Source organism: Pangasianodon hypophthalmus, chromosome 1 (assembly GCF_027358585.1).
Source record: "Pangasianodon hypophthalmus isolate fPanHyp1 chromosome 1, fPanHyp1.pri, whole genome shotgun sequence".
NCBI classification, from domain to species: Eukaryota; Metazoa; Chordata; class Actinopteri; order Siluriformes; family Pangasiidae; genus Pangasianodon; species Pangasianodon hypophthalmus.
The window spans coordinates 21,319,249-21,345,768 of NC_069710.1; the positions used below are offsets into that span (position 1 = coordinate 21,319,249).

Genomic DNA, 26,520 nt, shown 5'->3' on the forward strand with positions numbered 1-26,520 from the left:
GGAACAATCAGGACTCTTCCTAGAGCTGCCTGTGTGGCCAAGCTCAGTAACCAGGCTAGAGGGGCTTTGGTCAAGAACCTGATAGCCACACTAAAAGAACTTCAGAAGTCCATTCCAGAGATGAGCCTGCCAGAAAGACAGCCATTTCAGATATAGTCTGGTCTGATGAGACAAAAATTTTACTCTTTGGGCTGAACTTGTGAACTATGTCTGGCAAAACCAGGCACTGCTCCTGAACTGGTAATACCATCTCTATTGTGAAGCAGGGTGGTGCCAGCATCATGCTATGGGGGTACTTCTCAGCAGCAGGCACACATTTTTTTTAATGCATTTGTAAATAATAATAATAATAATAATCATAAACTTGTTTCTTTTGACATTATGGGTTATTGTGTCAAATATGTCCATTTAATCCATTTTAAATTAAACACACACAAACACACACACACACACACACACACACACACATATATATATATATATATATATATATATATATATATATATATATATATATATATATATATATATATAATCAAGTCACCAAATGTACAAACTTTCATCGAACCACATTTGTAAGCATCTGGAGTTGACTAGACGCTACTGGAACTTTGACTAAAGCCAAGTTCCACGGTCATACGACCCAAAAATAGATATACAGAAATGAACCTAATCTTCACTGTTAAATATGGTGGAGGATCTGTGATTTTGTGGGGCTGTTTTTCCTCTAAAGGAACTGGAAACCTCATTAGGTATTCATGCCATCATGGACTCTATAAAGTATCAGTAGACTTTAAATGAAAATCTGGCTACCTCTAGCAAGAACCCACAACCGGGTTGTGGTTGGATCTTCCAGTAGGACAAATAACAGTGCAACATACACATAACATGGCTTTTGACATGGCCAAATTCACTGATTTAAACCCCATTATAAAGCTGTGGTGTGAGCTAAAGAGGTCCACAAGTGACGACGTCAGATTTCCTGGAGGATCCAGAAAGATTCTGTATTGAGGAGAGGTCTCCACTGTCAATAATTGTGAGATATGGTTTTGTTAAAATATGTACAGTATAAGTGATGTGTTTTTTTTTCCTATTTTCTTAGAACCCATTTAATTTAATTACATATTCTATATATGTATTTCCATCCAGAATTATTTGCACACTTTTTTAATTGACCAATGATAGAAATGATTCTATATAATAAATTCAATAAGAAACTACTCTCCTTTGTTATAACAAAAACTTTTTATTACAATGTTTTTTATTACATTTCTTTCAAAATATATGTGCAAAATCTTTGACACGAGAACTATGTTCAATACACCAGTTGGCATCCTTGAAAAATATGTATTATTTTTACTTTTCTCCCACATTCCAAGATCACTGCTGTTGCCTTTTCCTGTTTCCCTGGGGTATAAATATGAGGTCACACACAAATAAATCCATTTGTCATACATCACTCTGGGGAAAAATAAATTGAAACAAAAAATGCTTCTGACATTTTTTTTTTTTTTTACAGTTGTGGATATTAAGTTCATAAATATTTGAAAAAATACATGCAGTTAAAATATCATTAGGTATGACCTGGGCTATAATACAAACCTTTAATCTAGAACGGTTGGACATTTGTCAGGAATTGGATCCAGGAGCCTCCTGGAGTAAGGAGGGAGGGGAAGAAGATTCAAAATTGCACACTTTATTTTATTATTATTATTATTATTATTCATTTTTATTTATTTGGTTTTTTTTTAAGTTTTAATGTTGGAAATGTATGCACAAAAGGAACCACAAAATTCAACATCACTAAACTTAATTTTTTTTTTTTTATTTGAATTGTGTTTTGGTCGGGCGACAGCAACAAAATCAAAATTGTTTGATGAAAAATGTTTGAGGAAAAAGAGGGCCACATACATGGAAAAGCCCCCAAACTCATTGTGAAATATGGTGGCCAATCATTGATGTGTCTGCTGTGTGGAAGATTGATTGTATCATGAATTCTGCTACGTACCAGGGTATTTAAGCCCAAAGCCTGGTTGCTCCTGCCTGGAGGTTAAAATGTAGCCATAGATAGAGGTTTCAACAAGATTATGTCCCATGCAAACATTGACATTAACACAAAAATGATTATAGGAACACAAATTTGGTGTTTTACAATGACATCTCAGTCTCTGGATTTAAAGCTGTGCTATGAATATAAAAACTATAAGTGATTTTGCATGTTTACATTAATGCATTTAAAACATCACAACAACATCAGGATTACTGCAGGCTTCAAGCCCTTGGCTGAGAGGGATGAGGTCACTAAGATGAGTTACAGTATGCTGCAGATAGCTCATCTCACTATCAGAACATCTAAGCAGCCTCTGAAGCCTGGAGGCCAAACACGTGACAATCTGCACTTACCACTGTAATTCAGCCTGTCTGGAGGGTACAGTGAAACGTGTGAAGTGAAAACTCTGTGGTGGAAGGGAAGGCACTTTTACCCTTTGGCCTTCAAAGGATTAAGCTGCTCAGGTGTTGTTTTTAAATAGCTTAGAATTAGCTTACATGGAAACCTCAACTTTTTCTTTTGATGCTAACATCTTGGGAAAAAAAACAATGTGAATTGCCAGATAAAGAAAGACAAAAGGTCACATTTGATGGACATTATATTTATTATTAATGCATTCAAGCTTAGAAATCCCTTTTGTTTGCTTCTGTAGTAAGAGAAATGTGCATGCAGTTGCTTTGAGCTTTACACCCCCTCACTGTCTGGTTTTGCTTACAACACCTCTTCAGAGAGTGCTCATGAACTTGGCTCAGACCTGCAGGGTACGCAGCTGTGAGGCACTTCCATCCAGCTGTTGAACTCTGCAGTCCCAGAAATGAATTCTTTCACATTATATACAGGGTAACATAAGCTACAATCGAATCAAAACAATAACATGTAATAACATGCGGTTTGTCCACAATAGTACTGTTAACCCAAAGAAAGCAACACTTCAGCCGTTGCTGATTTGTATTGTAAATTTCATCAAGGAGGTTTGTTTTTGAATGTTTTGTGGCTGGTCTTTGCTTAATATATGACTTAGGTAAGGAAGTCTAAACATTCATTCATCTTCAGTAATGGCTTTATCCTGGTCAGGGTTGCAGCGGATCCGGAGCCTATCCCAGGAAAATCTGTGTGCGAGGCAGGAGATTTCACCCCAGATGGGACTCCAGGCCATCACAGGGCACCATGCACACACATCTTCAAACACTCATTTGTACCTAGGAGCAATTTAGTGTAGTCACTCTGCCTACCTGCCTGTTTTTGTACAGTGGAAGGAAACCAGAGAACCCAGAGGAAACTCATGTGAACACAGGGAGAACAGGCAAAAGTCTGCACAGACATTAACCCAAGGCTCAAATCAGGGACCCTAGAGCTATGAGGCAGCTACAATACCCACTGCACCACTGCCCAAGGTTGAGGTGTAAATTCATCCACCTAATGCTATTACCAATACTTACCATGGCTGTGATTCATACATTGTACCTCATACTACTTTTTTTTTGCTTGCCTTCATATTTCGTAGAATTAACCTGAAATACAGGAAAAGCCCCAGCCAATCTGTGCTACCCAGAAGCTTTACTGCATAACAGTCCCTATAGTAGATCGAAGGTGCAAAGTGAGACTCGCTCTACCATTTAATGAAGGTTGTTTTCTGTGATGCCTTTGGGAAGCAAAGCCCTGCATGGGAATGATGTATAGACTGCAAAAAAAGAAAAAAAAAGCCAATGCTGTGTTTCCATGGAAACCACTGAATGTCCAACACCATGGCTTTAAATGGCTGCATAGGCATAAGTTTCAATGCTAGTGGAGGAGCCATGGGGTTTTCCTTTCTGTCATCAGTATGCAACTATGCACATTTCCGTTTTTATATCTTCTGCAAATAGAGCAAGGTCTTTTTAATGGAGGCTTTTCTGATATCAAATACTCTTACAGCTGCAAACAAGGCATGGTTACATGGACATTAAAAAGCTCCTTCAAAAACAGATCATTAGGTCAGCTCAACACTTATAGGTAGTCAAACGGCACGGGGTATATATATTTCATATTGACTGCTCAAATGTTTCAAGATAAAAATGTTAACTGTGTCACTCATAGTGACTTTTTACAAAGTCGCTATCTTGCACTGCATCACAGTTATTCGTTCATCCAAAGGATATGCGGCATGAGATCTGACCATCAAACTTTATGGCCAGCTAATAGGCATGAGAAGGGCATTAAACAGTGAAAAAGTGGCTGTGAAATTTTTAAAGTATTTTCTTCTTGTGTTACTGGATTGTGTTACTGCAATTGCTATAATAAACTTTTGATAGGGAAAACAGACCAAGAATAAGGAATGTTATTCTTAAAGTTTTTTAGTTGTACAAGCCAATACTATTATCATCAACTGGAGATGCTGGTATAATATATATAAAATCTGCTTTATGACTGTTGTCTAAAGTTCACTTAATTATTATATTATACAGGAAGACTTGATTTTACTCATAACATCAGATGGCAATGATAAAACACAAAAAGAAAATGTTCAGTTAGTCTGCTTTATAGGTCGTCAAATAACGACTTTCCGGGGTAATGCTTATGTGTAAATAAACTCGTTGCAAATCAACTCTTATCCCAACTTCCTACCCAGAGTAACACCGGTCTGTAACCTAACTACAGCATGTCGATCTTGTGTCTTCTGCAGTCCAAATACATCAGTCAAGTTGTTGTTCTGCTTCATTGTGGCTCTATGCCCAGTGGGTGTAAGATTGTATTGCTTGTGATTATTCCACTTTACTACAGAATAATCTGCGAGAGAACTTTAAATACCATCTATTGTGCAGTGTATTTATTTCTCTATACTTGAGTGAAGTTTGTGTCACTGACCGAAAACTGTTGGAAAGTGTTAGTGTGTAAATATGACTAACAAAAGTCTAGACTGCTGTTCCAGGTATTATTTAAATGTGCCATGTCAATATCACTATACTGGATTAAAGCCTCACTTTGCTACCTCTGTTTCAGAAAGTTGCAAAATTAAGGTCAGTGTATCACAGTGTATCACATTTATTCCTGGTCAGCTTCCAGTAACACCCGGCCTTTAATTGTCTGTTAATGTATAGTCATGAATATTTTTAAAAACACTATTAAATTTGAATTGAATTTCATTATTTGTGAAAGTACTGTTAGATCACTGATCACTTATTGAAAGTAAAATCTTGAATCTGACCTGTAGCACTAATTTGGAAAAGCAGGAAAAGTTCCTTGTAGAAGTTCTTATGCCGTCAACAGTCTTTACTAGCTCCATTATCTGTGGATAAAACCTGTGTCCAGACCCCAGAGAGTAGAGGGAACTCATTTCCATTTTAATACCCACTTCGGGAGTGCAACCCTTCAGCTGTTTGGAAAGTATTAGCTCGACGGCCCACTGATAAACACGACATGCAAATAAATTCATAGTTAAAGTGATGTATGGGCTATTAATAGTTTGTAAAACCCCACGTGACTGCTTTTAGTTAAATTTTCTCAAATTCTATAAAACTACATAGTAAACTATAGATCCTACATGTAGTTAAGCGTGGTGTTGCATCCTCTTTTCAATGCAGAGTCGTGAATTAAACCAGGAATTATCAAGCAGCAAATGTAAAGCAGTATAAAAGTAGCTTTACTTTTTTAATTATGCAGAGCTCGCAGCAAAAAAAATAATATAAAACTTTAAAGGAAAACCCGCATTACTGCCAACAGCACTAAACTCAAACTCAAACAAGTGTGAAGTGAAAAAGGTTTCTGTAAAATATTTAAGGAAAAAAGTTGTATGTGGAAGCATTTGCTATGAATTTCGGTTGTATGGTTATGCAGTCCACCATTACAGGAAGTCGGCTTATGTTTGGGCCTCATGCAAGAGTTGGCTGTAAAGGAAAGTGGCTTTCTTATATGCTTTAACATTATACAAACTGAGCTCAGCTATATATATATATATATATATATATATATATATATATATATATATATATATATATATATATAAATACCTCAGATTTATTGTGTACACCACGATCATGATCTGTAGCCCATGCAGTATTTCTGTTCTTTTATTGTGGTGTAGGTCCATTGCATGCTCTGATAAATAGTGCCAAAAATGACCTTTCTGATCAATAAATAAATAAATAAATATTCCGAACTGAATCTAAAACAAGTTGAATTTCCTTCTAGTGACTAATGGGGAGTGGAGTTAAATGAGCGTCCCTAGCTCCAGATTGAATTACTCGTACTGCGGCTTCGACACTAACCCCGCTGTCGAAGGTTTAATAGGCTATAAAATTTAATTGCTAAACTCTTGAACGCTACAGCTCTTGGACAGGGTGCTACCAGTGTTTTCCGATACAGTGAGAGTTTGTTTTCTCAGCCATGCACCAGCAGGGACATACATCTCTTTCATTATGTACGTTGTTTTTTTTATTATTTTGCTGCACATTTAGGCCTAATGGAATGTAATATGCAACAGTTAGGGCCGACGGCTGATACCATTTTCGTTAAAAACAAGCAATATAGTTTTCTGCCTATGTTTTGCTCATATTAAACTACGCAGCCCATGCGGTGGTTATTTACAATAAGCTTGCATTTGTTAAGATTTAGTATGCTCCAGAGATTTTAGATGTGTATGTACTACAATATTTATAGCAATTCAGAAATTCTGGGGTCTACTAGGTTAAAAAAAGATTATTATTATTTTTTATTTATTTATTTTTTTTTACATCGCAGTAGACCGAATATCATGTTATCCCACAGCATATAGCTACTTTTTATTTATTTCACATTATCATTTGATTTTTTTTTTTTTTCTGTTTGATGGCATGAATTCACTTTTGGCGCGGAGCAAAGTATCACAAAAATTGTGCAAATTTATGCAAAACACAGCGGCCTTGCTTTATCTTCAGCAATGTAAAAATTTTATTTTAGGAAAATATGGCACACTGCCGCAAAGATTATACAAAAATAAAACGAAAAATATCACTTTCCTTTTTTGTTTTTGCGTTGTAAACACAAATAATCATTCAATCACTCATATTAAACTTAACCCCTCGCAGACTAATGGTCTAGGCCTAATTTTCAAACGTTATAATTAAAACAGACTGACCATCCGTCAACGTAGAGAAAGATAACGGGGCTTCCTTGTGCTCAGAAACTGTTAGTAGTTCAAGTGTTGCAAGTCGATGGTCGTGAGCGTCTCCGAGAAGAAATCAAATGAGTCCGTGCCTAAACCCATGGGGCTGTCCACCGTCTCAGACACACTCGGAGAGATGGCATCCGAGAGATGCAGGCAGGAATCTGTGGAGAAAACGTGAAAGTCGTGCATGGGGCCGTCGAGGCCTGGTGGAGTGCTATTGTCCCGAGCAGCTGCGCCGTCCACAGCTATTGTCGAGGCGCACACGGGAACAGTGGGTGACGGGTTGGGAAAATGTTTCAGATTTTTGTCATTACTGTTCAGGGGCGAAACAGTAGAGCTCGGAGACTCTCCATTGTGTCCATTCTGCGTAGTGTTCTGCTGGAACGCGTAACTCTCGTTCTCCAAGAGAGCCCCGGAAACGGCGTTGGTTCCTGATTGTTCATAAAAAACCTTGCCATGGGCGGTGTTGTCCTCCAGGCTCACAGTTCTGGTCTCGCCGTTCTGGTTCTCCTTGCACTGCGTCTGGCGTTTATGCTTCATGCGCCGGTTCTGAAACCACACTTTCACTTGCCTCTCCGTGAGGTCCAGCAACGCGGCGATCTCCACCCTCCGTGGTCGGCACAGGTACTTGTTGAAGTGGAACTCCTTCTCGAGCTCCAGGAGCTGTGTGTTGGTGTAGGCCGTTCTCAGCCTGCGCGTGCCGCCGCCGCCACCTCCGCCACCGTCAGAAACCTCCGGCGAACCTGCACGCGCATTGCAACGTTATATATTATCAATATGCCACTAATTACCACACGTCCTTTGTTAACAACGCGCTCTAGGGCTATACAGCTGACCTCACAAAACTTGTCCAATATATTGCGGTTCGCAAGGGGCATAAATCGTCGGTGGGAATGAAGCCACGGCACGAGAATAATTTGTGTCCTCGGCCCCGGTGCCAGAAAGCAGTGTGTGTGTGTGTGTGTGTGTGTGAGTGAGAGAGAGTGTGTGAGTGTGATGTGTGCGGTGTGAGTGCGGACGAGCCCGCGAGAAGATTAATGAACACGCCAGCTGCCGACTTGAGTAATACCAATCTATCACTCTTCATTACTGTCAAATATTAAAATTCACGCCCTGCGCTACAAGTAGCGCACACGGAGTTTAGGAGTTGTGCAAAAACACCCTCCCTAATAATTTGTCATGCTTTCACATATTAAATATTGCATACACTATTGAGTTCAGATGCACCGAGGCGAGAGCAATTTCGACCGACTTTTGCCCATAATTCCTGAAATATAACTTAAATATATGCAGAACATGGTGTAAAAATGAAACTTGGAGTGTTAGAATGAGATTTACAATTTTTTTTACCTTCAGGAGAGAAGTAGAGTGGTGCAGGGTCGGTTGTGGCTGCAGCTGAGGTCTGGTTTTTCTTTGAAGCTTTTTTCTCCTTCATCCACGGGTACTCCGGGGGTAACGAGGCGGCGGGCAGCGGGCACACGCCGTTCGGGTTCTGCTTGGGGCGGCTGTGGCGAGGGTGGCTGCCCGGGTTCAGCCTGGGAATGGTCTGCTCGAAAGGAGGAGGAATCAGTGTCGAGCGTGAAAGCGTCGAGCTCTTGATTGATGAACTTTGAAATGCATCAGCGACAGGGGGAAAAGATGTCAGGCACTCAGCGAGCGACGGCTGACTATTGATAAAGCCCGTCTCTCGCTCGAATTCGTAATTCATCTCCTCCGAGTCTTAAAGGAATTCCCCGCGCACAGATTTGGGACCTAAGAAGAAATAATGAAATATTGTGCCTGGTGTAAAAAAAAAAAAAAAATCACTATTTTGCTGATTACGGCCGTATGGGGACCGCGATACCATTAAACTGCTTTCATGGAGACAAGGTTGAAATTGGACCGTATTGCTTGTCACATGATTACCTCTGTCCAATGACAATTTGGGGTTTAATCAAAAGGAGCCACTGTCCGCGTGATTGATCGAGAAAAGTCGAAGAGGAACGCCTCATTCTCTGGGACGGGCTAGTTTATTTGCGCATGTTTGTGAACACTTTGTCCACATGCGCGCTAGCTGATAAGTATACATATTTCTAAAATATATATATACATCAATCTGAAATAGAAAATGCTCGCCGCCTAGTTTCTTCGACGTATTTTTCCGACTCAAATTGGACTATAGGCCACACCACATTAAAAAAAAAAAACACTCACCACATAAGATCCACCAACCGTCATGCTCAAAAGAAACCCATTAATCTTGCGACCGAGTTTTACCACCAACTTTTGTGAGACAACGCGCGTTCCCAAATACACGCATGCGTAAGAACCCTTGCACGCGCGCTCTTGAGTGCGCGTTCACAAGGGTGAGTAGACTTTCAGTCTGCAGTTCACGCGCACAGGGGCGTGCGAGCGCGTTCATGAAGGTGTTACACGTGCATTTACATGGGTATTGTCCCAGCTTAATGATCTTAAATTCGTAAGCTTCAGTTATTAAATTGTATAATAAAACTTTTGCGCTCTTGTAGTTGGGTAGTTTTATCATGGTGGTCTTTTATCAAGAATGGTCTGAGTTCGTTAATATATAGCTATCGTAATAAGATTTTTACAAGATTTAAAAAATATTTTGCATTGCATTTAAACACAAAATGCAAAGTGTACTACATCTCTAGCAATATGTTCCACATAATCTATTTGCAATTATGAAGGTATATGTTGTTGCCTTGTCTGACCTCACGATGACATTGAGGATTTGAATAAGGCTCAAGGATACTCGATCAGGATGATATTTTAAATATATGAATGCAAAATAAACGCATAAATGTGGAAGTCAGAATGTTCAGAATGTGACTTTTTACCTATGTTGTCTTCAGCTGTAAGTGGCAGTGGGCCACGAGCTCTTTATTGCTTATATTCCAAACAAAGAGCCCTGGAAGCCTGCGCGCTATCAATCTTGCTCGCCAAAAGGTCTGACAGCTTCGTGCCCTAAGAAACACATTTAAACCATCTAGCCCTCTCTTAGATCATATGTGCTCAGGAAGAAGGAAACAGCATAGGGATCGCGATGTGAGTCTCTCTCTTGCACATTCGTTCCTAAAATATTTTTTATCTAAAAATGGATTGATCTGAATTCTAATTTCAAACCGGATATACCCAAGAACGACATTTTCATATTTGTGGATCAAATATTCGTTCGTCCTGCTTCATTTTGCTGTTGGAAAAGAGAGGATGGGAAAAAGGATTTAAAAATGGATAGGTTTTACCATAGACTGTGAGAAGAAAAAAAAGGATTTTTTCTGCAATTACACTGGATGTATTGTGTGGGAAAGAAGTGGGTGTTGGCATTCTTCAAAAAAATCCCCACTCCTTCCTACACATTTTCTACCAAGAGGCAAAGCTGGCGTGCTTTCTCACGATATGAGCAATAACACTACAAAATGGACACAGTTAAATTTCCTCCATATAATATTTCTATCCACTACACATTAACAGATTGCTTCATTAAACTGCATTTGGTTTCAGTTTTCAGGTCTAGTAAGGTTTTTAGTTGTATAAATTATATATCTAATAGAGATTTTCGTTCACGTTACACTGTGTGCTTTATAGGTTGTGTTTTATGTATGTAACATGAACACTGAAACTGTATTGCATGAATTCCAGTTGCTTTAATACTGCTAACTGTATGGAAATGTTTTGGAAGCATACAGTTAGCTACAATCTTCTTCTTCTTCTTCTTCTTCTTCTTCTTCTATTATTATTATTATTATTATTATTATTATTATTATTATTATTATTATTATTATTATTATTATTGTGGTTGTTGTTGTTGTTGTTGTAATAAAATATACATCGTTATATACAAATATACAACGTCCAAATATATTAAAGCCCCTATTTTAAATCACTCAGAGCCTTATCAGAAGTTATCAGTTAGTCTAAGGGTTTCCCTCATATTCTACCGTTTATATTTTCATGCATCCATTTATCAAAAAGATAATTCTTTGAATTTTTTTTTCATTGAGATGTTGAGTAAACAGCTTTATGCTGATTCTTAGCTATAATATTATTCGCCTTTCTCTTTAATGAAGGTTTTCCTGTGCAATCTCTTTGTGAGGGTCTGGCACGGTGATCAGGCTCGCTCACCGTCTGTTACACGAAACAGTCAGTGCTGATCCTAGATATTTGCAAAACCCATCAAAATTAACGGGGAAAACTTCGTCATATAGCAAATGAACGGAATAATGTTGTATAAAACATCTTGAATTTGCTCGTTAAATAATTATGTATTATTGAATACAGCACAGTTTTGTTTATTATTGTTGTTTTTCTTCTTCTTCTTCTTCTTCCTCTTCATTATTATTATTATTATTATTATTATTATTATTATTATTATTATTATTATTATTGTTATTATTATTATTATTATTGCTGCTGTTGTTGTTGTTGTTGTTGTCGTTATTGTTGTTATTGCTGACACTGTTGTTAAAATCGCTATAACCCATTACTGCTACATTTTAACTCGCCACATCTTCGCCACGAAAAGACAACCATAGGTACAGAAATAATTCTTAATAAGTATTACCCACGAGAATGTTTCATTTGGCTTCATACGGTTGCTGTAGTCTATCCAAAAACATTTCCAAGCTGGAAAAACACCACCAAGGTAAGACCACTAATAAACTTCATGCAGAAGCGCCTGGTACCTATTCTACAACTTCATATCCATTTTTTGCTTATTTGTTTATATATTCTTTAATGCAATTCGATATTCTTATTGTTTATTTCTTCCTCAGCGTGGATGCTGTGTAAATGAGTGCGGCTGAGGCGTATATGGGCTGTTTATAGTGTGTGCAGAGGCAGCGCTCGACAGTAGGGCTTGATGGATGACCCTCAGCCCACTCACTCACTTACACACACACACACACACACACACACACACAAGGCTGTAAATGAGATCCATACCACCATTGTTCTTCTGGAGGTGTCTGTCATTTCCGGCAATATAGACCATAATAGGTTTTTACAGATTATGACGTTGTAAAGTGCACTTTTTCTACGCCATAATCCAGGGAATAATATGAACTAAATATTATACTGTGATCAAATCGCTGCGTTACGTTGTGCCTTCTAACTTATACATCTATCGTATTTAGTATTACTTGATTAAATTATTGATAGTGTCCTGCATTATTTTTAACATATTTGTCTATATTTGTTGTGTCATGTGACTGCCATTAACATCAACATTCTTCTGGTACATCTGAGCCTGGAAGGGGTGTTCACATTACACAGTATAATTTAATGATATTTTTTAGACTTCTACTAATAATTAGTCCAATGGGTTAATTCTGATTATTCATTCGGATTAATGAGTAGTCTACATCATCATACTGCATGCTGAAAGTACATATACATACATATATTTGTGTGTGTGTGTGTGTGTGTGTGTTAAATCTTAGATCTTACATGTTAGTATTTAATGTCACGTGTTTGAGAACCTTAGACTAGAACGCTGACATTTGGAAGTGAAATACCACCATAATTCTTTAGGTATATTATGTGTAGGCTTTTTCAAGAACAGGAAAATACTCGCAGCCAAAGGCTAATCATGTGCAGGTAAATGGACAGTTAGCAGAAAAAATCAATTCAAGGACTAAAGCATCGCGTAATTTTAACTGGGTCCCTATTGCTGCATTTTAATTTAGCCAAGTTTGTGTTTTCATACCGTTTTGTTGTGGTCCTTTTTATTTGTTCACATGCTTGCATCTCTGCTGACATTGACATTCTTCATATTTAGATCTATGTTATTCATAATGACACATTGCTAATCAGTTGGGCTGCCAAGTATGGAAAAAAATAGCCCACCATATTGGATACTGTAATGCCTATGTATAGGCCTATGTCTTCTATGTAACTATATGCATTAAAATATGTTAAAACCACTTTTGACTAATGCTTGCTATGAAACAGTTAGAGTCTTGTCTTCTTTATTTTAACCGAACATTCCTCCTAGCTATTATTCACCATATACTGGCCTACAATGCACAGTAAAAATAGTAATAGTGGCTAGAGCATTGTGAGGCATTTTGAATTATGAATATAGTAAAAACCATTGTTGCTAGTTATTAATATTAATATGATTAGAAGACGATACTCATAATCTTTTCTTCTCTTATCTAATCGTTCAGTTATCGTGGCCAGAACATGACCATGGCTCTGTAGAATGTGATGTTGTGGCCATGTCACTGAAGCCCTGCTGAAACCAGGTGCTGAACCGTACAGCCAACACTTGAACATCTTGCACCAGAACGCAGCAGAAAAGACCCTGCTTGTCTGGAGCTGACCTCCAGTTTGATGTATTGCGGGTCGTAGGGTCAGGAAAGAGCACTGAAAACTAGCCCTCACGGAAGTCTCATGGATGCTGGGAGGCTTTTAAATGTAAGCTCCTTTGTAAGGTTTGACTTGAAAACATGTGACTTGCATATTTGGGGCGCGCTATTTAATCCTGAAATAGAATAATACATCCATATTCTAGTTTAATTCTAAGTAAATATCAGTAAACCCTTAAAACTCACTAAACAAACGTGCAGCCTATATAGGGCCAGCAACACTACGCTAGCTTATTCCTTGTCATAAAGCGAGACATTGCGATTATGCCCACTATTAACGTGCTTTAATGCAGTACTGAATTGTTTCCATTGTAATTAATTTCCATAGGGCAACATACCTATAAGATATGCGGAAGCTGAGCCCATGGGCTGTGAATCTGAGCTGAAAAGCTCAACACTGCCTCTAGCGGTAGTTGCAGAGCTATTCGACCCCCCAGTTTTGCACAAGACATTTTTCCTCATTTCGATATGAAGTTATTTCTGGGAACTGTTTTGCACGAATATAGACCTAAAGGTTTTCACTGTCTACAAACAGTGATGCCATGAATAAAATCAACTTAGAGCTTTAATAAATGATTCACCACGTTACTAGCAGATAACCTGGTAAACATCTTTCAGATCTCTTTTTTTTCCTGTTCAGTAAAGATAAGCTGAGATAAGGTATACAGTAATATAGGCTATAAGGTCTTTTGAGATCATATGAAAGACAGTGAAGCATTTGTATAATCAGCTATAGAGTATTTAGAGTATAACCAGAAAATGTAACAGCTTACGACAGTATGTGTTAGGCTGTTTAGAAGTTAAGGGTGTAGTTATCTAAATAGCCTATAATGAGTTTTTGTCATTCCTAAAAATATATATAGTCAAGCATCATTCAGTGGAGTTCAGTCATTTCCGTCATTTCAGTCATGTGATCGTCAGTCATATGTCACGTGACGGTTGACGCTGACGTGCAGGCAGCAAGAAGTTTGGCCCCTCATGATTAGGTCAGTGTGTGGTACAGACTGTGTAAAGCAGCCTGTGTAATGCATGTTTATGTAGGTCTATTTGACCCGTTGTAATCACTGTTCTTATCAGGTTTGTATATTTCTCTAATATTTAACCGTGTGACTATAAGTTTCACAACCTGGCTAGGCTGTAGGCCTACCCCTGTAGTCCGAATAGCTTTGAAGTAATTTGCCTGTATAGACAAGACATCGTATAAGTAAAACTTTCCTAGTTACAAAATGCATCCTTTGGGTCAGTCAGTTGCCATTGATTAGATTCATTAGGCCTGCTCAAAGGCAAATTTAAGCCTTGTTGTAAGTTTTGGCCTGGACGTTGTCTCCACCTGGTGGTTATTATGGGGAACAGCAATGGCTTCCATTGTGACAGTGCAACTTCTTTTTAACTGTTAATTGTAGCTTAGATGTAGCCTATGTTATACTCTGTAGTCTGTCATACAAACCGCATAGTCTACTAATACACATATTTAGTGAGACAGCATCCGGATTTGGACGTAGTTAGCGTGCCATTAGAATAAAATCTAACGCAATTGGAACGTCTACTTTTTTTTTTTTTTTTTTTTTGTGAATTAAATAGAGGGGAATAAATCTAGAGGGGAATAAATCTAATCTTGATTGCTGTTAGTTCGTTAGCAGTATCTAATACGTCTAATAAGCTTTAAATGTGTCTTTTCACAATTCCTGTATGGGCGTACATGTAGTGCCTTAGCTTTGGGTTTTTTAATTAATTGGATAGGTTATCCCTTGATTTTCCATTGGCTCTGAATAATTTTCAAATTGTTCTTGGCAAAACAGTGAAGAGTAGTGAACACAGGCTCTGAGCCAAATGCAAGTCTCTCAGGACCGATGAGTCAAAATGTTTTTTGTTTTTTTTTGTCTGTGCTTTTGTGTTCAGTGTTACCAAATGGACGACTCGATCAGGAGTGTCGTCATTGTTACCGTAATAAAGTAATTAGGAGAGAAAAAGCCAGACAGTGCGGAAAGCCTCGGGTTTTATGGTGCTGTCTGTGCCTACAGCTTTGAAGGCACAGCCTGTAGTGCAATAATCAAGAGAATGTCCCCAAATCATTGTTGCTTAACAGCTGTTAGAACAGATAAAACGATAACCTTTCCTACTATACCTCAGTGTGACCTAATATCCCTTCCTATGCCTTCAAAGAAAAAGCTCGCGCGTGTGTTTGCATGGGCGCGCGAGACTTTGTGTTTAAGAACGTTTTGTGTGTTAAAGTTTTATGATGCAGGCTATATGCGGTAGACCGCTGCTTCTATAATTGCACACATCCCATGTTTGTCACACAATATAGGCTGTGTGTGTTATTATATTGATGACGATAAGGAAGTGGCGTTTGAAAAATTCCTCCAGGTCGGCCTTCAATCACTTTGCACCCCATAAACTGTTAAGGCTGTGATTGTGGTTTATTGTCGGTATGGTCACCAATATCATTTGCGAATGCACGTACACATAACACACTCAAGCCTGTCTACGGACAACAAACTAAACCTGATTTATGTGACGCAAACGAGACACGAAGCAGGGAATTTGTTATGATATATAAACGGTGAAAAGTTGAATATGGGACGGTACACGTGACATGGAGCCGTTTTAACTAAGATCCTTTTTTTTCCATTTTGGTTTCAGACTTTATATTTAAATCCTTGACCCTTATATCCTAGATTATAACCAAGAATTTTCTTATATAAATTCTTTATATATATATTCTTTTATATATATATATATAATAAGGTTATATTATGTCTATTATTATACATATAATTATTAAATATTATATATATATATATATATATATATATATATATATATATATATATATATATATATTCTTATGGATTGTTCTATCACTAATATCACTAATACCAGTGTATATTATTAATTGTTGTAGATGTTAAAAAATATAAAAAGTTAAAAGTTCAGTAATATGACGTTTTTCAATCGGAAATAGAGCACTAACAAAATAATAAATTTTCTGAACTTTATTTGTCATCTGCACAGATGAACTTTGAGTTGAAAATTGCTAAGCTAACTGATGATTTGAGGTATTTACGTGTACAGGCTTTTTTTTCCAGTCACAAAAAAATTCAAGCATGTTTATGATACAAAATTCACCGACGTTTCAATGACAAAACACTTATTTTTCATAATGCAAATAGGTAGTTCAAATACATCTAGGTAGTTACATTAAACATTACATTAAACATTAAATATCTGGACACAAGTCATTCTGGCATTTTAAAAAGCAACTGACACTCATGCAAATCAACAATATTAAATATATCGAGCATTTAGTATATGTCCCTGAAATCAGTAGCCTACATGGAAGGTTCCTCCAATCAGAAAGAGGCTCAAAATGTACACTATTATAAACACTTGGACCTACAACAAGCAAACACGACACAAGAGGACTAACAAACAGCCTTGTAACAAAAACGCAATCATTACACCGGCACATTCTCACACCACAAATTGGTGCAAAAGATTTTTTTTTTTTCTGTTGTTGTTGCTGTTGTTGTAGAGGCATAACACAAAACCGGTGTGCGCAGGAAAGAGAGCTGTCCAACCCACTGCAGTGTGCATTCATCAGTATTCCTTAACTTCAGATGTCTTTGGGGCGATTTTTGTTGCATTTCTTCATCTTCATCCTACGATTTTGGAACCATATTTTAACTTGTCTCTCGGTGAGATTTAGCAGTCTTGCCACTTCGTATCTACGGTCACGAGACAGGTACATATTAAAGAGAAACTCCTTCTCCAGCTCGAGAGTCTGATGCTTAGTGTATGGACAGCGTTTTTTTCTCGTGGACCTCGCGTGTAGCCAGTTGGACGCAGGGTTATCTGAAAGAAGGGTCGGAAAAGGAAAAACAGAGGTAGTGATATTGCCCTCAGGAAAAGACTGCGGCCATTTTATGACCTGTGGCTGCTGGTGCGCGTTTAGCCTACAGGAAAGATGTACAGCCTAATAAATGCCTGCTCAGTGTATGCAGACTCCTTGCTGTTTCCAGCATTTTCTTTTATTTTATTTAGTATTTAAATGACACAATAAGTATTTTATCTGAGCAAAATATTTTGCGAGGGCATCATTTTTTTGTATTTTTTTTTTTGTTTTTTTTTTTAGCGTCAAACATATGTGAAAATGAGGCCTTTGCTATCTGTGGGCGAATAATCGTGTCCAGTATGCTTTATGGCACTAATTAAACTTTTTGTCTGGAGCAAGAGGATGGGATGTGATATGGTCGAAAGCCGTTACACGAAAACAGGGAACATTTGAAGACAGCAATCACTGCATAGCTCGTTGTTGTCAAAAAATTGTGGCACCCAGATCACCAATTTGTTACACTGAGCTTATAATATAATGGAGGATAATTAAAATACTAACACATTTGAAACTAAATAAATTCAGCAAGCACTAGGGAACAACCGAATTTAGACTTGCATGCAATAAACTGCATATTTTGTAAAAGTAATCTGGCTTTCTCAAAAAAAAAAAAAAAAAAAAAAAAAAAAGAAATCATCCGATAGGTATAAATTGCAATAGTCTAGCTATAATTTAGGAAACAGATGCTCCCAATGGCCGAGTGACCACCGTGCTGGCTGCAGACACACCACTGATTTCTAATTTACACTATGCGCCGCTGAAGTTAGCCTTGAAGTAAAATTGTGCAGATGGGTAACAAAAAAAAAATGGAATAGAGCTGCACTTACTCGGGTCCAGCTCCGGCTTATTCTCCGTTAACGTTTTCTCGTCGCTTGGCTCTGTCACATCCGCATGGCTCAGATCCGCCTCCTTCACCGCAGGGTTCGCGTTGTTTTGAGCATCAGGAGCCATTAGAGTCCGTGCATCCAGCGTGGTGCACTCACCGCTCCCGACCAGCGGCTCGAGCTTGATATCGTGATGCACATCTGTGGATAATCCGGCGAAAGGCACAGACGCAGAAAGCGACTCGAGCGCCCAGGCGCGCGCAGAAGCTCCATCCGGCTCGGCTGTCGGACACGGCTGATGTATGTAAGGATGGTATGCGATAGATGTACCGCCCGGCGGCTGCACGGGCACGGGGCTCCACGACGCGCCAAAAATAGCCGACTTGCTTTGGAAAGGGTACGAGTCGGGTTCACCATATTCAGACAGAGATGGCTCTCGAGCCTGGCTCTGTATCGCCGGTGCAGCTGGGAACCGCGGCGCCAAATGATCATCGTCATCGTGAGGAATGTGCGATTCGGCGTAGTAACCCAGAGTGCCCAGGGTCGACATAACAAAAAAAAAAAAAGACGCACACAGGCGCGACCGTGCGTACACTCCTCACCACGGAATAGACACAAGCGCGGAATCTGCAAATCTAGGAACGCTCGACTTCACTGTGAACTACAGACCTTTGATAAGTTGAACGGCGGCCGAGGCAGGATTGGATGACACGGACACGTGACCATGGGAGAGAACAATAAAGGGGTCGCCTAAACCAGAGCTTCACATAGCCTCCATTTTGCAGTAAAATTGTTAATGGCAGGGCTGTGTGCTTCTATGAGCGGGAATTTGGTTTTATTTGTGCAATTAGGGTTTATTTTTCTTTATAATAATAAATCTATAAGCTATCTGATTTAAACGATCACGGCCCTAATTTATGTATCAACATTACTCTACAGTAACAAGAAAATACAGATTTAAGGTTTATTATCATAAAAAAAAGGAATGCGTCTACATAAAACAAAAAAATTCCAAGTCAAAATAACCCCAGGCTGCTAGTGCTCATGCGATAAGAAAAAGATATCTTCAGGCTTCACACGTTGCATGTAGCCAACACGTAATGTTTATAGTAGCACAAGGTGACATAAAATATTACAGACATGTTTAAGAAATAAAGACAATCATTACGTGAGCCATATGTAAGTTTTATACGGCAATAAGTGCCATGGAATAGTTGAGATATGATCTACTAGCCAGTGACCGCAGTCTTTCAACAATGCGGGCTCAGAAGGCGTGTGTACTTCTACTGCAGCGCATTTCAAATAAATTTAATTAGCTGTTTAATTTGTCATGTTTAAAATATAGTGAAATTTATTAGCAAATTATTTTGAAATGTCGGTTTCGTGAGTTGGTAGATATGCCTCACGAATAGATCCAAGTAGACTGTTCGATTTCAACACAAAAAAAAACCTTATTGATCACAACTATTAGTTTAATATATGTTGCTGTTGGTAATGTACCTAACAGGCTGCTTGAATAGTGTAAAGCTTTGAAACTGACACATGTATCAATTGTCATACCGTGATTAAAGTGTAGCTATTTATCTAGATTTATTCATGATAATGTAATGTAGCCTATATATGAAAGCCACCTCTTAACAGGAAATAGTAGCATCTACTTTAATTTTTTTTTAAGATTACCTTAGCATTTTAACACTACTGAGATGCCTTTTTTTTTTTTTTTTTTTGGAAGTCTGGCTTAGGAGTGCACTTCTATTTCAAATAATAACCAGCAATCTTACATTACAACATGTAGAACAAGCAATGTTGATCAAACGTACATTTGTCACTATCATAAAGAATAAGAAACTTTTATTCTGATGTAACTGAGAAAAGATTTCAGATGATCCTCATTTATGTGGAGATGAAATTGGAGAATATAACCCAACAACTGGAAAAAGGCCCTTGGTATAGTCAAGCTTTCTATTCGGTTTGGTCACAGCATAATTTTTCCTTACTGACATTGTCCCACTGAGAGTGCGGATTGCTGGGTACTATAACAGACTGCGTTTATAATAGGGCTATTACGCTGTTTTCCTGCAGGTTATTTGGCTGTCTGGCCTGAATATCACCAATAAAGCTTTTGTGCTGCTTCTACAGTGCGGCGGAAGCATCCGGCGGTGTAGGCGTGGCATACAGTCCTGTAGTACTACACACACACACACACACACACACACAAACGTACACACACGCACACACGCAAAAACACACGGCTTTGGCCAAAGTGCATTGATCGTAACCTAGGCCTTGCGGTTACTTTACTGCACTCCACGGAAAATTCAGTTACAGGACACTCCTTCTTTAGTCGATCTTAAGGGTGAAGCTAGTGTTTATACACGGATACCTATAAAGTCTCCATTTAACACATGGCACCAAAAGAAATCACCGTTAGTCCAATGATTCTATCACCAAATTACGCACAACGTGATCGGCATACACACAGTCTGTCTGGAAACACTTTAGCAAATATTGGCGTATAATGTTCAGTTTATAAAATGTATTTCAAACAGATGAGGTAGATGCTGAGGCGAAATTCACTGCAAGGCAATTAAGACAGTTTCGTGTTGTGGGGGTACGAAATGGAGCCCAACAACATAAAACTACCTAAATCACTCAGCAGTCCTCTCGTTTCCCCTGGAGCAAATATAACTACAAAAAAGACTGTTTAAAAATTCAATAAATAAATGAATGAATGAATGAATGAATAAATAAATAAATAAATAAATAAATAAATAAAAATAACAATAATAATAATAAAAGTACCAAATCATCAAGTATCACATTTGCAAACTATTTATTTTTAATTCAGACACACAGGCATCTTGGGGGAAAAAAGTGTTATAAACGTGTTTTAGGTATGTTTTCAAATACTTGCTAGTTTCAGAAGAATTCGCAGATTGCCACAAGATTGGGAGAATGCGGTGTCAGAGATAAGCTGTTAGGTTTTGCCCAAACAGCCTGTTCACACAATTCTTTGGCAGCGAATTATAAATGGTATCGAGCAACTGTTCCCTCGCTGAAAACGAAAATCATATTGCACCTCAGTGACCTACAGTTTGTGATATGTACAAGCAGGACATTTCTTCGTGGCCGCTCCAAACCATAGGCATACTGTAAAGTTACAATAGCACGCCACAGGTAAAATTATCCGTGATAAAAATGCTTTCATCTAGGCTTAGATGAATGGGAACTGGACTCTTAAAACTGCATGAATTCCCTAAGTAAGCTGCAGCTACTTTCTATGTGAAGAGGTGAATTTAGGCTAGATCTGTCACATCAACACTTCAGCTAATTCAAAAACAGTCACCAGCATATTCTTAACATGGACTTAACAATCAATAACTTCAAACGATGATTGTAACTGCAATTAATATTACATCATGCAAATGTTGCCATACTATATACAGTTAATATATACTACTGTCTGTTTATATACAACTGTCAATAAAACAACATTATTTTCTTCAATTTGTAGACTACATCCAATGCACTTGGCAGAGTTCATAAATAATGATGATGTAGTACCGGGACAAAAATGTGAAATAAAACGGATATTCAAAAAAAAAAAAAAAAAAAAAGGATTCAGACAGTAGTATATACGAGACAATAAGTTATCAGTGATATTATGTACAGGTCAGAAGTGCGCGCTTTGAGAGGAATCTGAGCAGCGCTTCAGCTGCGTGAGGGCGCCAGAGCTCCTTCCTCAGGCGAAGCTGAAGTTCGCCGACAGCTCGCGAATGCGGTTTTCTCGAGTCATTTTCTTTAACTTCATGCGGCGGTTTTGAAACCAGATCTTTACTTGTCTGTCCGTTAGGTGAACACTGCGGCTGATCTCCAGACGTCTTTCTCGGGTCAGGTACATGTTGAAGAGGAATTCTTTCTCCAGCTCTAGAGTCTGGTGCTTGGTGTAGGGACAGCGCTTCTTTCGCCCGCTCTTCGCCGTCAGCCAGTTGGCCGTACTGTCACTTTTACACTCTCCTGTTAAATAGTGTACAAAACACACACAATAATGTTTTGTACACTAGTATGTACAAAAACACTAGTATGTAATGTATGTGACACAGTTGCAATACAGGATGTAATGTGCACTGTTTATTTATCCACCTTTAAATGTTCAAAAATAAATTCTTCTCTAGTTAATGCTTAGTTAATGTTATTGCAAAACTTTGGTAGAGGTGCTTCTTATATTTCTCTATCAAGATCTCATAAATGTCTATGGACAATCCTTAAAAAAGAGCCAAAAGCTGAAAAACTAATTTTTTTGGTGGACCTACGAGTTCAGAAGTGTATAATAGGCTACCTGGAATATGACGTATTTGGTGAGTATATTAAACAAAAGTGCAAGGTTAAAAACACAATAATATTCTAATCACACATTCTAATAATATTCTAAGCTTATCAAATGGCACAATCTGTATTGCACTGAATTAGCTTTCGTGGCCTATAGGCCTGCTGACAAAGTCAACCACATCCTGATCTTTACATACTGTTAACATATGTTAATGCATACCTATATCTTTCTATCTTTCTTCTGATTACAGCAAAGCTATAGCATACAGCAGTCTGATGGTGTAAAGGTTTAAGGGATGACTTTTAGACATCCTGCAATGAACAAATAAAGTAGACTAAGCATACAATGCCTTGTCACATAATAAAAAAAAACTGTTAAAGCATAAGCTGGTTCAGGAATGTACAGTAAAACTTGAGTGGACAATATGACAACACGCAGGGCGTGGGAGCTTTGACAATTAAAGTCATATCATCCAGCAGATTATTTTACATTTAGAGATAGTGTATGACTGCAGCTGGTGCTGTAGTTGGACTGCAGGATTGCGGAAATTGCAACCTACACATTTAAAATAAAAAAAATAACAAACCTTCATTCGCTTTTTGCGGGTTTTCTGCTTCACTTTCTGGTGCTTGTGGAGATGAAGAGGGGCCGCTCGGTGATCTCCGGCTCTCCTCGTCTGTCTGAGCGGCCGGCTCTTCGATTTCTGTCCTGTTTGTTTCTGCAGAAAGGGTTGCACACGATTTCTCAAAACGGGCAAAATGGCCCGAATCGGACAGGTCGGCTGGATAATAACCTTTGGACGATGAACAAGTTTGTGACAGGCGAAAGTAACCAGGTACAGGAACGCTGCTGTTACTCCCTGCTGGACATGCGCTCGCCGTCACCCGGGAATAAGATATGTCTTCAGTCCCCGTGCTTTTTAGACACTTCCCTGACTCGTAGAAGCAAAACGAGTTTTCTTCTTTTATGGCAGGGGAGAAGGACCGGGAAACGCTGTGGCTGCTGAGCTGTTCAGTGCGACACGACCTCGAAGTCTCCAGCCATGATTCCATTCCTTGCATGTACGGGCCAGTTGTAGGTACCATATTTTGGTTCTCAGTCCGTTTGGGTCCGGGAAAATAGCCACAATTAGACAGTCCATAGGAATAGTCGGAGCTGGGTGGCAAGTACACGCCACCGTTTTGGTAGTAGTGAGCACTCCCTTCGCTTCTCCCGCTTATCAGAGAGTCTACCAAAAACGAATTTGCAGATGGGCTGTTGGAGCACGCCATCTTCGTAGTATAATTTGACGGTCGAAGAAGATAACCCTTTCTGGATGTCATTTCTTGGGTAAAACATGCTGAATATAATTACTGATAACCGTACAACTCAGTGCGAGCTAACAACCAATTAAAACGCATCGGAGCTAAAGGCTCCTCCCACCGCCAATACGTCGGCTAACTGTTGTGTACTGCTTCCACTTTGGGCTACTATTTTTTTTTTAACAAGAAAGTGAAATAGGTATTTACTGCATTCGTGTTTTCCTTATTGTATGAGCACATGTACAGGGAATTTAACACGATCATCACATTCATTATCACTGGTATGGCAGCCAGAGCACCCCAGATTTTTTAAAAAGCACAATAAAAAACAATGTGTCTATAAAACAGCTTGGGTTAAAATGGTAAACCTTACTAACTAATCAAGCAAAGTAATAAAATAAAGCGAATTACAATTGATCTTCCGAGATTTCGATCTACTTGGGTTACGAAGAACCGTTTCAACCGCATTCAAGTTCAAAAGGAATTTTTTTGTCATGTTTTGCTGACTGTATCAATTCGAAAGTGCTATCACATATGAATACAAAAAGACAATAAATTCAGTTTACTCATTTTAATTTATATACAGTGAATTAAATTTATTTATTTATTATTTATAGTTAGCTTTTTTATCTTTTTTGTCCTCTTATCTATCTATCTATCTATCTCCTACCCTTACCATTTGTACTAGGCTATATTGAATTTAAAAAAAAACACTAGACAAATATAAATCAAATCAAATATATATTCATACAACCTATTTAAGCAAATTATTGTGTCGCTAAATGACCTTCAAAGTTACAATAAAATAACCTTCTTTTTATAGATTTAAAGCCGCCAGTAATTAGATATACAATGCAACCTGAAGGATAACAGTATAACCTATATGCTAAATACTTTTTTAATACTAAATTTATTCTAAAAACTCCTGAGTGATGTTTGATATTTAAACTGCATAGTAGCTATTTGTAATAGCTTTATGAAATCTCAGAGCAAATACCTTACAAATACTAAACTTGCAACAGAGTCAGTTACATAAACTTAGACCACATCTTACGCCTCTCAGTTTTACTGAGAACAAAATTATGCCATTAGTCATACACAGTGTTTGGTATGTTTGGTTGGAAAATACTAACACACACACACACAGAGAGAGAGAGAGAGAGAGAGAGAGAGAGAGAGAGAGAAAGGCCTGCTTATATAACAAGAAGCTATATTCGCTACATGGTCATTTTCATGGATTACTTATATTATTATTTTTCGATAGCCATGGAATGTTTTCTTTTTCATCTAAGACGAAACCAACACTGTTTTTGCTCTTTCTATCTCGACGTGGCGCGAATGACTTTTGCACCTTTAGTTTAGCAGATAATTCTTATTAAGTGACTTGAAGCATCCTGCTGCTAAACTTTTTTTTTTAAGCAAAATAAGGAAATAATATTTCATGTCCTAATATTGTAAATATTGAGAAGATTTTGACACTAGGAAACTCAGCCTGGCCTGCTGGCTCGGGCCTTGCTCATGTGTCCTGTATCTGACGACTTAGTTACCTTTATTCTGTTTATCACTCTTTCCCCCTTGTTTTTAGGTAAAATAAAAATTCCTTATATTGTAAAAGTTACACTGTAGTTTAAAAAAAGTCAGTCATAGACATATTCCAGCACTGTCTCAGATATATGAGCAGCATAGTGTAGCATAGCTAGTTATCATGGAGAGAATCTCTTTACTAGTTTCTCTACCTCCAAACACTTATAGATAAACACGAACTCGATATTTAGCCTACCTGGAATACCTTGTTATATCATCAGGACATGGTCCATCTTCAGAACCGGACGTAAATTGTTTTTCTGCAGTATATTTTAAAATCCTCGGCAATGACATTGAGCTGAATGGCGCCACCTTGTGGAGAAAACTCCGGCGCTCAGGAAGGCTAATCGCTGAGGACTCCGGCCACGAGCCTGAGACAAATGCCGGAAGAGTCGGTGAACGCAAGCTTTCAGTGATTGCAGTCGCTGTTTTTCGCGCTCTTAGTCACAGTTAATAACCTTGGTTCTCAGACAGTTTATTGCACCGCACCCCAATTGTACAAATGCTCCAGACTAAGATGGGTTTTATGGCCAAGTTGCTACAGCAACGCCGGTGGGGGAGGGACGTCCAAATTCCACAGAGCCTCAAAGGATGCGCGAGGAACTCGCTATTACTTCACGCTCGTCTTTATTTATTAGACCTGAGAGTGGCATGAAGCCCTTATTGGCTTTCCGACCATCTCCTATATTGTATTTTGATAGGTCACATTGAAACTGTAAAATATAGGTTACAAGCTAAGTATTTGCGATGAAAGTCGTCACTTTTTGATTGACGCGCTTGAACTGTATTGTTTTCTTGATTATTTAAAGAACAACTGTATAGGCTACATTTGCATCAAAGCTTTGTCAGCATACATTCAGGCGTCTGGGAGGTCGAAACTGGAGCGAGGGGTTTTAAAGCCCATTTGATTCACCGAGACATCCACTGCAGTGTTTTGGGGCAGTTCCGTAATGGATACGAGGCATTAATAATGGCAGCTATTTGATCCCCGAATCAATTTGAACTTCCTCGGCAATAAAAAAAATATCAATCAAACATTTGATCCT

The 26,520-nt window shown here is 38.4% G+C and overlaps 3 protein-coding genes across 5 annotated transcripts; all 3 read right to left on the bottom strand.

The window, feature by feature from the left end:
* Positions 1 to 6,056: 6,056 nt before the first annotated feature.
* hoxa2b (homeobox A2b) lies at positions 6,057 to 10,539 on the bottom strand. 3 transcript variants are annotated; one of them, XM_026939741.3, is made up of 3 exons: positions 9,366 to 10,539; positions 8,523 to 8,718; positions 6,057 to 7,915 (listed from the first exon to the last, which is right to left on the bottom strand). In XM_026939741.3, exons 1-3 carry the CDS (start codon positions 9,387 to 9,389, stop codon positions 7,194 to 7,196), a joined length of 942 nt encoding a protein of 313 aa, XP_026795542.1. In that variant the 5' UTR covers positions 9,390 to 10,539; the 3' UTR covers positions 6,057 to 7,193. The 3 variants fall into 3 exon arrangements, with proteins under 3 accessions (XP_026795542.1, XP_026795539.1, XP_034159338.1); XM_026939738.3 differs by having other exon boundaries at positions 8,523 to 8,924; XM_034303447.2 differs by lacking the exon at positions 9,366 to 10,539 and having other exon boundaries at positions 8,523 to 9,343.
* Positions 10,540 to 16,521: 5,982 nt separating this feature from the next.
* On the bottom strand, positions 16,522 to 20,874 carry hoxa9b (homeobox A9b). The gene is made up of 2 exons (XM_026939744.3): positions 18,263 to 20,874; positions 16,522 to 17,395 (listed from the first exon to the last, which is right to left on the bottom strand). The coding sequence occupies exons 1-2, from the start codon at positions 18,807 to 18,809 to the stop codon at positions 17,157 to 17,159; spliced, it is 786 nt and encodes a 261-aa protein (XP_026795545.1). The 5' UTR covers positions 18,810 to 20,874; the 3' UTR covers positions 16,522 to 17,156.
* Positions 20,875 to 21,068: 194 nt separating this feature from the next.
* On the bottom strand, positions 21,069 to 26,427 carry hoxa10b (homeobox A10b). The gene is made up of 2 exons (XM_026939742.3): positions 23,176 to 26,427; positions 21,069 to 22,276 (listed from the first exon to the last, which is right to left on the bottom strand). The coding sequence occupies exons 1-2, from the start codon at positions 23,909 to 23,911 to the stop codon at positions 22,002 to 22,004; spliced, it is 1,011 nt and encodes a 336-aa protein (XP_026795543.2). The 5' UTR covers positions 23,912 to 26,427; the 3' UTR covers positions 21,069 to 22,001.
* Between the last annotated feature and the right edge of the window lie 93 nt (positions 26,428 to 26,520).

Coding starts and splice junctions, on each gene's coding strand:
- hoxa10b (XM_026939742.3), bottom strand. CDS start 23,911: ATGACATCCAGAAAGGGTTATCTTCTTCGACCGTCAAATTATACTACG. Junction 22,277..23,175: donor CCCGCAAAAAGCGAATGAAG/GTTTGTTATTTT, acceptor ACTATTTAACAG/GAGAGTGTAAAAGTGACAGT.
- hoxa2b (XM_026939738.3), bottom strand. CDS start 8,880: ATGAATTACGAATTCGAGCGAGAGACGGGCTTTATCAATAGTCAGCCG. Junction 7,916..8,522: donor ACTCTACTTCTCTCCTGAAG/GTAAAAAAAATT, acceptor ATGCGCGTGCAG/GTTCGCCGGAGGTTTCTGAC.
- hoxa9b (XM_026939744.3), bottom strand. CDS start 18,809: ATGTCGACCCTGGGCACTCTGGGTTACTACGCCGAATCGCACATTCCT. Junction 17,396..18,262: donor TAAGCCGGAGCTGGACCCGA/GTAAGTGCAGCT, acceptor CCCTTCTTTCAG/ATAACCCTGCGTCCAACTGG.